The sequence below is a fragment of the Hipposideros armiger genome, unplaced genomic scaffold (assembly GCF_001890085.2).
Source record: "Hipposideros armiger isolate ML-2016 unplaced genomic scaffold, ASM189008v1 scaffold_432, whole genome shotgun sequence".
NCBI classification, from domain to species: Eukaryota; Metazoa; Chordata; class Mammalia; order Chiroptera; family Hipposideridae; genus Hipposideros; species Hipposideros armiger.
Window position 1 is genome coordinate 1,528,374 of NW_017731782.1, and position 13,100 is coordinate 1,541,473.

Consider the following 13,100-nt stretch of genomic DNA (forward strand, 5'->3'; position numbering starts at 1 on the left):
GAGAGAAGAGAGAAGAGAGAAGAGAGAAGAGAGAAGAGAGAAGAGAGAAGAGAGAAGAGAGAAGAGAGAAGAGAGAAGAGAGAAGAGAGAAGAGAAATGCAGAAGGGGGTGTGCACCATAACAGTGTAATGAGATTGGAGATGTAGGGACACAGGTACCGAAGGCGTAGTGAGGGAGTCGAGCGATTCCTCCATTCCTGGGGCATCCTTCAGTGGCATAGGCATGAAGGAAGCAGGATTAATCCTGTTTTAGACAGGTTAAGTTGGATGGGACTAGGGCACAGCTAAGTTAGTATACCCGGTTGCCAGTTGGACTGAAGTTAATAAGCAAAAGAATTTGTACAGAAACTCAAGTCCTCTAACTCAAAATAATTAAAGTGTGTATTTTATGGGCCTTCTAGACAATGCATTTGTGTACGCTTGGAGGACATATTAGAAACTATATGCACATTCCAGCAGAGGGTAGTATTCAACTAAAGTGAAAAATTTCAATTAGTTTTTGTCCATTCATAAGCCTGGAGGCAACTCAATGGGAAGAACAAAACATTTTGAGCATAAGGGCTTGATTTTTTTTTTCTTTCCTTTAAATTCCAAACTTTCCCTTTGAGATCTACCAGAAGATTCTTAACAGATCATGTTTTCTCTTCTTTCTAGAGCAGTGGGTCAAGGGGGAAGCTGTAAGCTTGTGTTTGTAGCTGCCGCTGATTAAAAGACTATAACTTTAGCCTGGAAATTTGCTCTGCTGTCCCTGTTAGTGTGATAAATGGTTTTATTATTGTCTATGAACTAATTATGTTTCCATAATTTCATGATTGTAATTGTACTTCCAGAAGGATGGGAAGTTATTCCAAATGAAGTAAATGGCCAAAAAGTCATCTCATTTTTAATATGCTGAGATGAATAAACTAATTATTATTAATAGAATTCATTAATCCACCAACTGACTCTGTTTCGTCCTTTGCCTTCTTTATCCTTATTTTGTGCCTGATTATCCTACCCTAGAATTTCCTAAAGGGCACTGTACAGAACACCAATCCTGGAAGATACTCTGAAAAATAAGGGTTCTTTGGCCAGCTATGTAAAAAATGCTGTATATGAAACCCCCCATGTTGGAGATGGAGCTTACATTTAATGTTTTGTAGATTCTAGTAAGTCTTGCAGTCAAGAAACCGGTTTAACCTAACAGTTCTCTAAATTGATCACAGAAGAATATCTTTTTCACAGTTTTCAGCATCTCCTGGAAGTGGTCTATGGAAGGTCCTTTGGAAATGTTGTTCTTCCTCATCTTTACTGATCCTGCCCTTTCTAGATTTTATTTCTTCCGTCTTCATATCATCTGAGTTCTTTCCATTCGTTAGTACAGTAATGCTTGCACTGGGAGGGGCCAAGGAACTACTCACGGTCATCTTAAAAATTCAGATCACCGGTGCCCTGCCACACGCCACACTTCACTTGGAGTGTTGGAGGCTGTTGTCTGCCTGGAGCCTATGAGGCCAAAAAACAAGCAGAACCATTTGCAATACCACTGACCACTCTGTGAATCCATTTTCTTTTTTCTTTTTTTGTACTTTTTAAAAACCCCTGTCTGGTTTGCTAACTGTTGTAACTTTTGTGTCACTAGCCTTTTACTTTGTTGCCTTCTCCCTGTTAATTATCTTCTACATTCTCATGAACAAGGACACAGGGAGCTGGGATGGGAACATGTGTTCCAGTCATAAAGAAGAGAGAGCAAAATGATTTCCTTCAGGGCTGAGCCAGCAGCTCCAAGTAGGCTCAGAGGGGTTTCTTCCCCATGGCCCCGTGTGGAAAACAGGAGAGGCCATGGATATATACGCAAGGCACAGTCTAGGGCAGATGTGAGTCCTGAGGGCTTGTTCACTTATCCATTTAATAAGCACTTACTGAGTGCCCCTTTTGTGCCAGGCACTGTTCTAGGCATTGCTGAAGTAGCAGTAACCAAAAAAAGCAAAGAGGAAAAACCCTGATCTCAAGAAGTTGATTGTCCTTTAGTTTCACTCAGCATTTGTTGAGTGCCAGGCACCTCTGCGCTGGGGCTGCAACTGCAGCTGCGAGCCGAGCAATTTGTCCTTTCATGGAGCCCACATTCCAGAGGTCATGGAGAGGGTTCTTTCTGGGAGTCAGGAGTCAGTTTTCCCCATTTTATACATGAGGAAGTGGTGGTACAGAGAAATCACATAACTTATCTGAGGTGACACAGATAAGTCAGAACGTGGCAGTCAGAACTCAGGTGGGTAAATTCTTTTACCCACAACACTATAGAGTACCCACCATCCTTATATAACAGAATATTTATCAATCGAGTCTTTGGACTGCTGATCTGGGGTTCTTGCCAGCATTTGTCTGGTGGAGAAAGTACAAAATTGGAATCATTGCCTTGAAATGAGCTCACTTCCACATGGCTGACCTGTCTTATAAAGTTCTCCTGACGGGAGGTTTGTGACCGACTTACATGCCCAGACATGTCCTGATGACGTACACCAGCGACAAGCAGACTCTTCTGAGAACAGCTCTGCCACGAACTGGCTTCTGAGCATTATGCAAGTTACTTTTCTTTTATGGAAAATGGCAGAGTGGGAGTGCCATTTAATACCTACTTCATAGTAAGGCTTACATGAGAACATACAGATAGAGCCCCTGGTCTAGTACCTGACAGCTGGTCAACACTCTTTCATTAAGAGTGCAAGTTATAAAATGTGGCTAGAGTCGACTTCGTGGTGACCATGTATGTGTTGAGATACCAGGATATAGCTTTGTGTCGCAGTGACAAGGTGAGCGTATTTTTCGCTCCAACTTTCTTTAGACGAAGGTGCAGCCCTTCTCTGCGTGCTCTGCGTGAGTGAAATGTGCGGAGGGAGTTGCGTGTTGGAGTCTCCTTATTTGAATATCTCCTGTGAGATATTATTGGGAATACAGGAGGGCTTTTTTTACCCATGCAGAATTTCCTTTCCAAGATTTTTTTCATTTTATACACTCTTAGTGTCATTTTAGAACTGTTGGATATGGTTTCAAAGTCTTATCAAGATGTAGGTCCTTTGCAGCAGCGTGGCTGGGACCTGAGGTGTTGGGGATTCAGGACAGCAGTAGGAAGGCTGGTCCGCAGGGGTGATTACTCGGGCGGTTACACAGCTCTTATCTTCACCCTCGTGTGGAATATCCATCCAAGGACTTGATCAGGGTTGTTCACGTAAGAGTCAGGTATTTGGGCATTTCAAGACAATTATAAATCCTACTCAGAGAATGCACTTCCCAGCCCAGAGAAGTGATTTGTAGTTGTTTCTTTCGTTGTACAAAGCAGCTCAGCCTTTTCTGTACTTTTTCTAGAGACTGAGTTTGCCGACCCATTGTCTCCTGCCCACAGGGGGAAAGAATTTCATCAAGGTCAAAAATAAGATATCAAGCTAAATTAATGCTCATTTTATATATTAGTATAATAATATTAGTACTTTCTCACATGCAAAAAAAAATTCACCTTCTTGTCTCCTCCTGTTTTTCACAGAATTAAAGAATCAGTCTGAGCTGGACAGAATCTGAGATTCCTCAGAACTCACCTAGATACAACAAATTCTGTTCGTATCTGCTGTGGATGCTTTGTTCCAGCTCCATCAGCCTAGCAGCCTGGGGAAGGGGGAGGACAAGCATCAACTAAGTCTATTGACTAAGGAGTCTAAGAGAGTTGAAATAAGCTTTAGTTGAAAATACAGTGATGGAGTTTCTTTCCTGAATTAAAATATAAGTGTGAAGTCTTAGGAACATAAAAGTATTCCCAAGACAAAATCGAATCTTGGTTATATCTTTGAAAGGTTACTTGCCTCATTTTATCCAAGCAATTGAGTAAGTTAGGAAATATTCTGATCTCAATTTGAAATGTAATGATTTAGAGCTTCTGTCTAGTTGATTGTTGCAACTGAATTTTGGAGCTGAGGGTATTTTTTTATTCCCCATGAATACATACTGCCTGAGATTTGATGGGAAATGGGGGAAGTGCACACTGGATATGTAAAAAAAAATTTATATTATAAAAACACATTAAGTGTAGAGTTACCATATGACTCAGTAATTATACTCCTAGATAGGTACTCAAGAGAAATGAAAAAAAACATCTCCATACAAATTTGTATGCAAATGTTCACAGAAGAATTATTCATAACAGCCAAAAAGTGGAACCAACCCAAATGCCCATCAGCTGAGGAACAGACATATAAAATGTGGTGTATCTACAAAATGGAATAGTATTTGGCAATGAAAGGCAATGAAGTACTAATACATCACAACATGAATAAACCTTGAAAACATTATACTAAGTGAAAGAGGCCTGTTACAAAAGACTGCATATTGTGTGATTTCATTTAATTGAAATATCCAGAAGAGGCAAATTGCTTATGATAGAATGTAGATTAGTGTTTGCTGAGAACTGGGGTGAGAATGGAGGCTGTTGGGGAGAAATGGGTTGTGAGTGATAATGGGCATGGGGTTTCTTATTGGGTGATGAAAATGTTCTAAAATTGATGCGATGACAGCACAACTCTGAATATATTAAAAATCATTGACTTGTGCACTTTAAATGGGTGAATAACATGGTATTGAATTATATCTCAATCACGCTGTTATAAAAACATATATGGGGAGGAGTATATCCTAACACATTAACAGTGATTTTTATGGATATTTTTTTCATAGTCCTTTTCAAATTTTCTTAAACAATTACTTCTTTTAGCTCAAAAATAGTATCAAATAATTTTAAAACCTGTATTTCAAAAAGATATCTTAAATTCTTTCTGAAAGAATGCAGAATACAAATATAAAAACTATGCTGTAAAAGAACGTGTTTTGGCGTTGCTGGAGGGCAGGAATTTCTTCTCTCACCTTGACATCCTGTCCCTAGCTGCTGATCCTGAAGCCCAGATGCCCAGTCAAGCTTGTTGAATCGAATGGAATGTTGGGGCTTGTGGACTAATGGGGCTCATGTTGGCATTTCTTTAGAGAAGTGCCTCATTGTTTCTCCCAGGTCCATGTTATACCGGGAGCCCACATGATATTTCTTATTAGTATTCCCACTTTTAGGTAAAAAAGGAATATAATTGGGATATTGAAACAGAAGGTGAAAGGGTTATATTAGTCTCCGAATTAAGAATGATAGTTTTTCAAATTTGTTCCTGTCACCATTTTCATTCTCTGGCAGTTGTGAATTGGACATGCACACTAGGCTAAAACATTAAAGTGATGCACGACAGTGAAGTCATTATAAGTGAAACACCAATACATAACTGCAGAGGAAAGGGTGGATTTGGGCTTACAGAGCTGGAGGCATGGGAAAGGCATTCAGCTGTCAGCAGTCTGGAAGTTCAGAAGTTGTGATAAATTAGTGCTCGCTTTGCAAGTGTTTGAATTAGTAATTCAAAAAAAGTAAACCACTTTCCCTTCCCTGGTGGACCCCACAGCTTGCCAAAGGATCCACTACATCTTATCAGCTTTTTTTTTTATTGTTAGTTTCAGGTGTACAGAACAATGCAATAGTTATCCTTTTCACCCTTCAGACAGAAGCAACCCCCCTCCCCTATTTACTGCCCTCCCATCCCCATATCATCCTTATCTATTACAATTCCATTGACTCCATTCCCACACTCTACTCCACATCCCATGACTATATGTATATATAATTATAGTTGACATACAATGTTAACATCAGCTTCAGAAATACAGTACGGTGATCAGGCCTCTACACCGACTATGAAGTGGTCTCCCTAACAAGACATGAGTCCATCCTTATCAGCTATTTTGGACCACCAGATCCAGGTGAACGAGAGAAGCATTTATTCAGTACCTGCAATGTGCTAGGCACTCTGCTTGGCACTGGGGATACCAGTGTCAAGGCCAAAATCAGCTTCCCAGCCTTCCCAGACTCACAGTCTATTGGGAGAAAAGGATTCAAAGACTGTGAAGTACCCTAAGAGTTCCTCTGGGCATTTGTGGGGCTGGTAGAGCAAGCTGAGAGCATGACCCTTGTTTCCAGTTGCACTTTTGATGCTTCCGTGAAAATCTAACCCAGTTGTGGACAATTGAACCTGACGGTAGGGATGAAACAGCAGTAGTTGTCTGGCTGGCTCTGATCATGATTCTTTTTGCTTCCTTCCTGGGGGAGGAGTCAGATGGCACAGCAAATGGTAGTTAAAGAAGACTGAGCATCCTATCTTTTCTCTGTGAAGCTTTTTCTTTGCTTAAGTCTAGCGTCTGTGGTCCCATTTTTCAAAGGCTATGCACAGTAAGTCTTGTGCAGAGTTGAGATCTATTAAATTAACCTGTTTCTTAACAAGGCACAGGTATTAATCTTACAGCTACAAGTACTTAACCCTTTTTTGAAAACCTTGTTTGCTGGTGCAGTGTCACTGGTGATCATGAATATTAGAGATTATTTCTTCCATTATAGCTTGGCAGTAAATAAATATGTTTATGAAGTTGGTAAGTCTGATTTAGAGGGGGTAATCCTTACTTCTGGGTGGGCCTTGAAGGCAAGATTAATGGGCCTTTAAAACAGAATAGCTTGGAGTTACTGATATCATTATCTGCTGAAGGTTGCTATAGCAATGAGTGGTTTCATTGCACTGTGCAGTTGGTGGTACAGTGGGTGAGTGTAAAAGGATCCTAGTAATTTAGCAGAAACTCTCCTGGAGCAATTTAATTAAACTCCATTAGAATGAGTGCCAAATTCTCTTAAAGCTCTAAAATGTAGTTCTGCATAGACCTAGATTAATTAGAGATACATTATTATCCTGAATTTGCACACTGTCAACAAATACCTTTAGTGATTTTAGGATAAAGATTTTATAATTTCGTAAGCCATTTTTTAAATGATGAGGTACAAATTTTATGAAGACTTGTCTATTTTAATATAGATGGTTTGAAAATGAAACATTACATTTGACTATAAGGAAAAATGTAGGCTGGCTATGCACAAAGATGAGCTTTTTGAGAGGGGCAGGAAACTGGAGTCTGAATGTATTACCAGGGCTGGACGAACACATTCTTTGTTATTGAAAGCTGGATTACCAGATGATATAGCTTTCTTCATTAGCAATCTTGAGTAAAATGTGTACTATTCTTCTGAATCACTACGGTAGGTACAGAATTCTTTAGAAATGTACAATCATCAAAATTTAAGAGCACGTGGTCTGAAATGCCTTTAAAGGACTATCCTGTAACGGACAAAGTAAATATGTGTGTGACTCTTGATGTCTGTGCAGACGTGTCTGTTGAAACTTTGGCTCTGGTTACCCTTCCCTTCTTTTTTAACACTTTGGGGATATCTTCCCCACTTACCCAATTTTTAAGGTTCGGGTATACATGTTTCAAAAGAAAACCCCTACTATGTTCCTGTAATGTAGTAAACAACATAGTAGATGCTTCACATGAACTTTCTGCATCTGTGCAGTGTGATGAAAAGCTTTATCTGAATTAACTTGGTGTTTTGGACTTTGGCGTTTGAACAACAGGACTTTGAAGGGTGAAGTTGGCGCATTTTGGTATTCATATTGCTAACCATGTTGCCCTGCAGACGTTACTCTGCTGCCACCTGGAGGACTTAGGTGGGATGTGCATTTAAAGGTAGGCAGGGACGCTCCAGGAACAAAAGCAGCCAGGCTGGGTGTCATCTACTGCCTTGTCCTTATTCCCTGTTGCGGTCAGTTGACATTAAGCCTATTACCTTTTCATTTTCCACCGTAGAGCTAATATGCTCTATGAATTCAAGAGTAGTACACTTGTAGAGTGTAAATATGTTATTACTTGTTCGATATAAGGCAAATTGAAAGTTATTTTTTTATTAGTTTTAGGTGTACAAAACAATGTAATAGTTAGACATTTATACTCCTCACAAAGTGATAACTCCCTTCCCCAATCTACTACCCCTCTGACATCATAGATAGCTGTTACAATTCCACTGACTCTATTCCCTGTGCTGTACTCCATATCCCGTGACTATATATATATATATATATATATATATATATATATATATATATATAAAATTATAGTTGACATTCAATATTATTCAGCTTCAGGTGTACAGCGCTGTGGTCAGGCACTACACTGACTATGAAGTGGTCTCCCTAATAAGATAAGTGCCCCTCTGACACCCTACAAAGTATTTACTACATTATTGATTCTATTCCCCAAACTGTCTTTCATATCCCGGTGTCAATATTGTGGCTACCAATTTGTGCTTTCTAATCCCCTCACTTTCTCTCTCATCCCCACCCCACTCCCATCTGGCAACCATCAGTATTTTTTTTCTCTATATCTCTGAGACCATGTCTGTTTACGTTGCTCGTTCATTCAGTTTTTTTAGATTCCACATATAAGTGAGATCATATGGTATTTGTCTTTCTCCAACTGACTTGTTTCACTTAGCATAATAGTCTCTAAGTCCATCCATATTGTCCCAAATGGTACAATTTCATTCTTCTTTATAGCAGAATAATACTCCTTTGTATAAATGTACCACAGCTTCTTAATCCAGTCATTTACCAATGGGCATTTTGGTTGTATCCATGTCTTGGCTATTGTGAATAGTGCTACAGTAAACATAGGGGTGCATATATTTTTTCAAATTAGCATCTTGGGTTTCTCTGGATAGGTACCTAAGAGTGGAAATTGCTGTGTCATACAGTAGTTCCATTTCCAGTTTTTTGAGATACTTCCATACTGATTTCCATAATAGCTGCACCAGTCTGCAGTCCCACCAACAGTGCACCAGGGTGCCCTTTTCTCCACAACCTCGCCAGCACTTGTTGTTTGTTGATTTATTGATGATGGCCATTCTGACCTGAGCGAGGTGGTATCTCATTGTGGTTTTTATTTGCATTTCTCTAATGATTAGTGAGGTTGAGCATTTTTTCATATGTCTGTTGGCCACCTGTATGGTCCTCTTTAGAAAAATGTCTTTTCATGTCCTCTGCCCATGTTTTAATTGGGTTGTTGTTTTTTTTGGTGTGGAGTTGAATGGGTTTTGTTTTTTTAAATAAATGTTGGATATTAAGCCCTTATCAGATGTATCATTGTTATTGTTATGTAGATTTTAAAAAACGTATCATGCCAGTGAGAAAGTTGACTTCTCTACTCCATTCTTGCCTTAAGGTATAAACCAATGCCTTATACTTTTTCTAATCCAAAACACAGATGAAAACTCCTGGCATTGTTGCCAGGCACTGAGAATAAATCCACTCGGAGGTTTGAGGCTTCAGGCGACTTAACAGGAGTGGCAGAGTGGAGTAGGGAATGTCTAGCTGATGAACCTGCTGAGAAAACCAGTGGGGTTTCCCCAGAACGGACATCAAGCAGGGCCCTGGAGGCAGGGGAGCGGAGGGGTCCGGATCGGGGCCTTGGGGCCACAATGTTGTATATTGATACACGTTCAGGGCAAAGATTCTTAGCCGTCTGCCCTTAGGAGTGTCTAACACTTTTATTTTTCCTGGGCCCAGACCTGCTTTTGGTGGTTATTTCAGCAGCAGGGGCCGTTGTTTACTGGCAACTGAGTGTTTGGGAAGAGAACCAATCAGCCAAGGCATAGAGAAAAATACCTCTTAAGTGAACCTTCCTGTTCATCCCAGAACATCCTGACCACTGATATTTCCAGGAAAGCCTTTATTCAGAAGGAGGGCACCCAGCATGCCTGAGGCTTATCCGTACTCAGCCTGCCGCCGTCTGAGGTTGGAGCCTAAGAGCTGCGCTGGCATTCTCGACTTCGACCAATGCCCACGGAAAAGGCCAGACCTCCTCTAGAATGAACTGCACTTTTTTGAAATGTATGAAATCTATGGTATTTGAAAAAATAGACATGTGGGATTTCCTCAGGTGGATACAAGTCGTGTCCTTAGAATATGCTATTTTGAAGAGCCTCCCTTCTGAATCAAGGGCATTTATTTACTTAATGATGGTTTTTCTCCTTTTTTCAGGATTTCCTGTGAGAGCTCCTGGTCTTGTTTATATCTTGGTCCACACACATAATACCGGAGCTTGGGCAGTCAGGTTATGAGACACTCTGCTCTTCCTGAGAGCTGAATTTTTAAGAAGCTTAATCTGAAATCCTAGTTTCACGCAGATGGCCCTTAGGCAGCTCGTTTATATTTGTCATCTAGTTGCTTTTTTTCTTCCTTTTTTTTTTTTGTTTTTTTTTTAACGAAAGCTCCTATCAGCAGATCCTGATGAGAATTATTCCTCTTGCAGAGATTAAGAATTTGGTATCCAGCAGATCATCACCAGAACAGGAGGATGTAAAGGTAATGATTCCCTGCCCCGCTTTGTTTTCTGCACTTCTCTCCAGAGTTGAAGTAGAAGTGAAGACCCAGTGGTCATATATATATATTTTTTTTTAACCAGTAAAATCCAGAGATGTGCCCTAAGTCCCATTCAGAATAACCTGAAATTCCATTTTCTTTATTGAATTTTTCATCTCTACTCTTTATGACCAAACCTAGCTATCTTTTTGGGTTGGAGTTGTATATGCAAGACAACTTACGTAATACATTTTCCAAAACAAATTTGTACTTGAAGAGTGATAGTCACAGGTGTTTGTGAAGAACGCAATTGCTAGCATAAACCTGGGAGAGTTTCTCTGAGAATAACGCATGGATCGCTTTCAGGCAGGTTGCAGCTTGGGACAAATCCTTTCTTTTTAGCTCTTAACTAATATTAATTAAGGACAAGAGTAGTTTTCTGTTTATCCGTGGTGATACATGTAACATGTCTTTACTGATGTTCTTCGATGTGGTTTTTCTGGTTAAAAAATAAGGGAACGTTATGTGCCACATAGTCATTTTTCAAAACCCACCTGACTATATCTTTTCCAGGGTGTGAAGAGCCTGGTGGTTCCACTGAATGAACATGAAGACCAGGTCAGCCTAGATTCAGGTATGTTCCAAACTACTGATTTCCCTTGCACTCACAGGGGTATCACAGGCCCAAGTAAGTATACAGAGGACAAGAAGAAAGTATATTTTAAAATAAAATCTTTCTTCCTGGGGGCATTGTCTATTTCTTGAAACCTACCCAGATAAATTTCCTTTGCAGCATCAGTTATAATTCTATGATTTCAGGGGTTGAGTCTCCATTTACTATGTAAAGAACAAAACAAAACAGAACAATGAAAGCTTTTCCTGAGCAGTTTTACTCTGAGCCAGCTCTGGCTTGGAACTTGTCATGTGTTGCTACCTTGTTACCACTATGAAGTCGGCACTACCAGCTTCGGTTTTAGGGGAAATGACACTCCACTCCTGGAGACCCGGAGAGCAAGTGCAGGAATCGAGACCCAACTTCCTTCCACCTGGCCCTGGAATCCATATGCTTACCACCCAGTGGGGGCCCCTTGAAGCGGGGCCTCTGGAAAAGACTAGATGCTTGTCCTAGGGTGTGGGTGTGATGGGAGTGTCCTTTTAAAGGAACCAGGAGCTCCCTTGGCAAGGTGAAGGTAGTTCCTCCCATGGGCCTGGAAATTCTCATCTGCTCACATGGACATACAGAGGTGGGGCTATCAGCAGATGCCTCATCTAAACACCTGGATGGTCTGTGCACGCCTCTGGGGCCGGTAAGTGGAAAGCAGATAAGCATGAACTTTCCTAGTTGGTTTCTTGAGGTCTCTTACATACCTGAAAAGCACAAGGGTGAGGCAGTCTTAGGAGCTGCAGGTGGTGAGGTGATGGTGGTGGCATTAGTGGTGGTGGAGTGCTCAGGCTAATGTGAAATCAGGGAAAACCAAGACAATGCCCAGGATGAGATAATAACTGCAGAGCCTAGTGGTCGGGGCTCACCGAGGGCAGTGGGGAATTGTTGGCACATTTGGCAGGCACACGACAGAGCAGTTACAACAGTTGGGAAACCATGACGCATGAAGCAGGGTGAGGGGGAGCACCCTCACATCCGTTGTCTGTACTGCTGGTAGCTTGGCCACAGGCCAGAAGTGGTTTGTTGGGCCTCCTTGCCTGAGGTATTGCGGAAATTGGAACAGACCATGCCCAGCAACATGCACACCTTTACTACTTCTACATAAGGTGAGAGGAATACTGAACTCCTGGAAGGGGAAGGAGGAAGGAGATAGGAAGAGGAGGGGTAACCATCTCCATGTAGATGACTGTTGTGGGCCACTGAAGCCAGGAGCACAGCTGTTAACCCTGCATACAGGATGTCTCCTTTACAAATTGCATCATGCTCCCAGGAATGTCAGCTTTGAAGAGTGTTGACCAAGACAGATTGCTGGTGGGGGAGATGTGTTGGCTGTTCAAAGTATGAACTAGCGGAATTATTTTAATTTTAGGCTTTACAAACTCACTCCATTCTCAAACTGGTGTCCTAGCTGGGTAAAGAGGACACGTGTTAAGGAAACTGTAGTAGCCTGACCTAATCTGAGCATTGTGTCAGTAGCATCAGTGTGTCCGAGGAGTATGGTAATGAAGAATTAGAGAAAGATAGATGTGTGTGATGTTAATCCAGTGGTTTATGAAAGGGCCGTGAATGATTCTTCCTTGTGCTAACATTTGCTTTTTTGTTTACTTAAACTTGTTGGGTTAAAGAAAGTCACCTGACTTTAGGGAAAGAAAATGATCATAAATTTTAAAAGAACCTTCTGAGACAGAGAAGGCGGCAGTAAGCAGTGAGCAGTAGTCAGGTGATAAGCTGGAGCCTAGAACTGGAAATGGCTTTTCCCCAAGGCCACTTCCAAACTGTTTTGTTATTTTATATGTGCTTATATCCTGCTCAGTCGCTCAGGAAAGGCTGATACATGTGGGGTCAAGGTATATGTCTTTGCTGAATTTGTATTATGCAAAATGCTGTGATGTGAGTTTAGTGTGATCTCATAAACTACATCAGAGCTGTTTCAGTAGAACTTTCTGTGATGCTGGACATGTTCTATGTCTGCACCATTCAATATGGTACCCTTTATGTTTATAGAATATATGATGTGTGACTAGTATAACTGAGGAACTGATTCTTAAATTTTATTTATTGCATAGAAGTTCCCTTTTTTTTTTTAATTGGGGACTTGGGGAAGGGGAACAGACAAGTTGCTGTCCTTTTGTTCTTCAGTCTAGTTGT

General features: G+C 40.8%; 1 protein-coding gene across 1 annotated transcript in view; it reads left to right on the plus strand.

Moving 5' to 3' along the window:
* LOC109394708 (rho guanine nucleotide exchange factor 28-like) overlaps positions 1–13,100 on the plus strand; it is a 78,446-nt gene that overhangs the window by 33,204 nt on the left and 32,142 nt on the right. The window contains exons 5-6 of the mRNA XM_019665058.1: positions 10,239–10,291; positions 10,862–10,922. Coding sequence (XP_019520603.1) covers positions 10,239–10,291; positions 10,862–10,922 — 114 coding nt within the window. The remainder of the gene's footprint in view (positions 1–10,238; positions 10,292–10,861; positions 10,923–13,100) is intronic.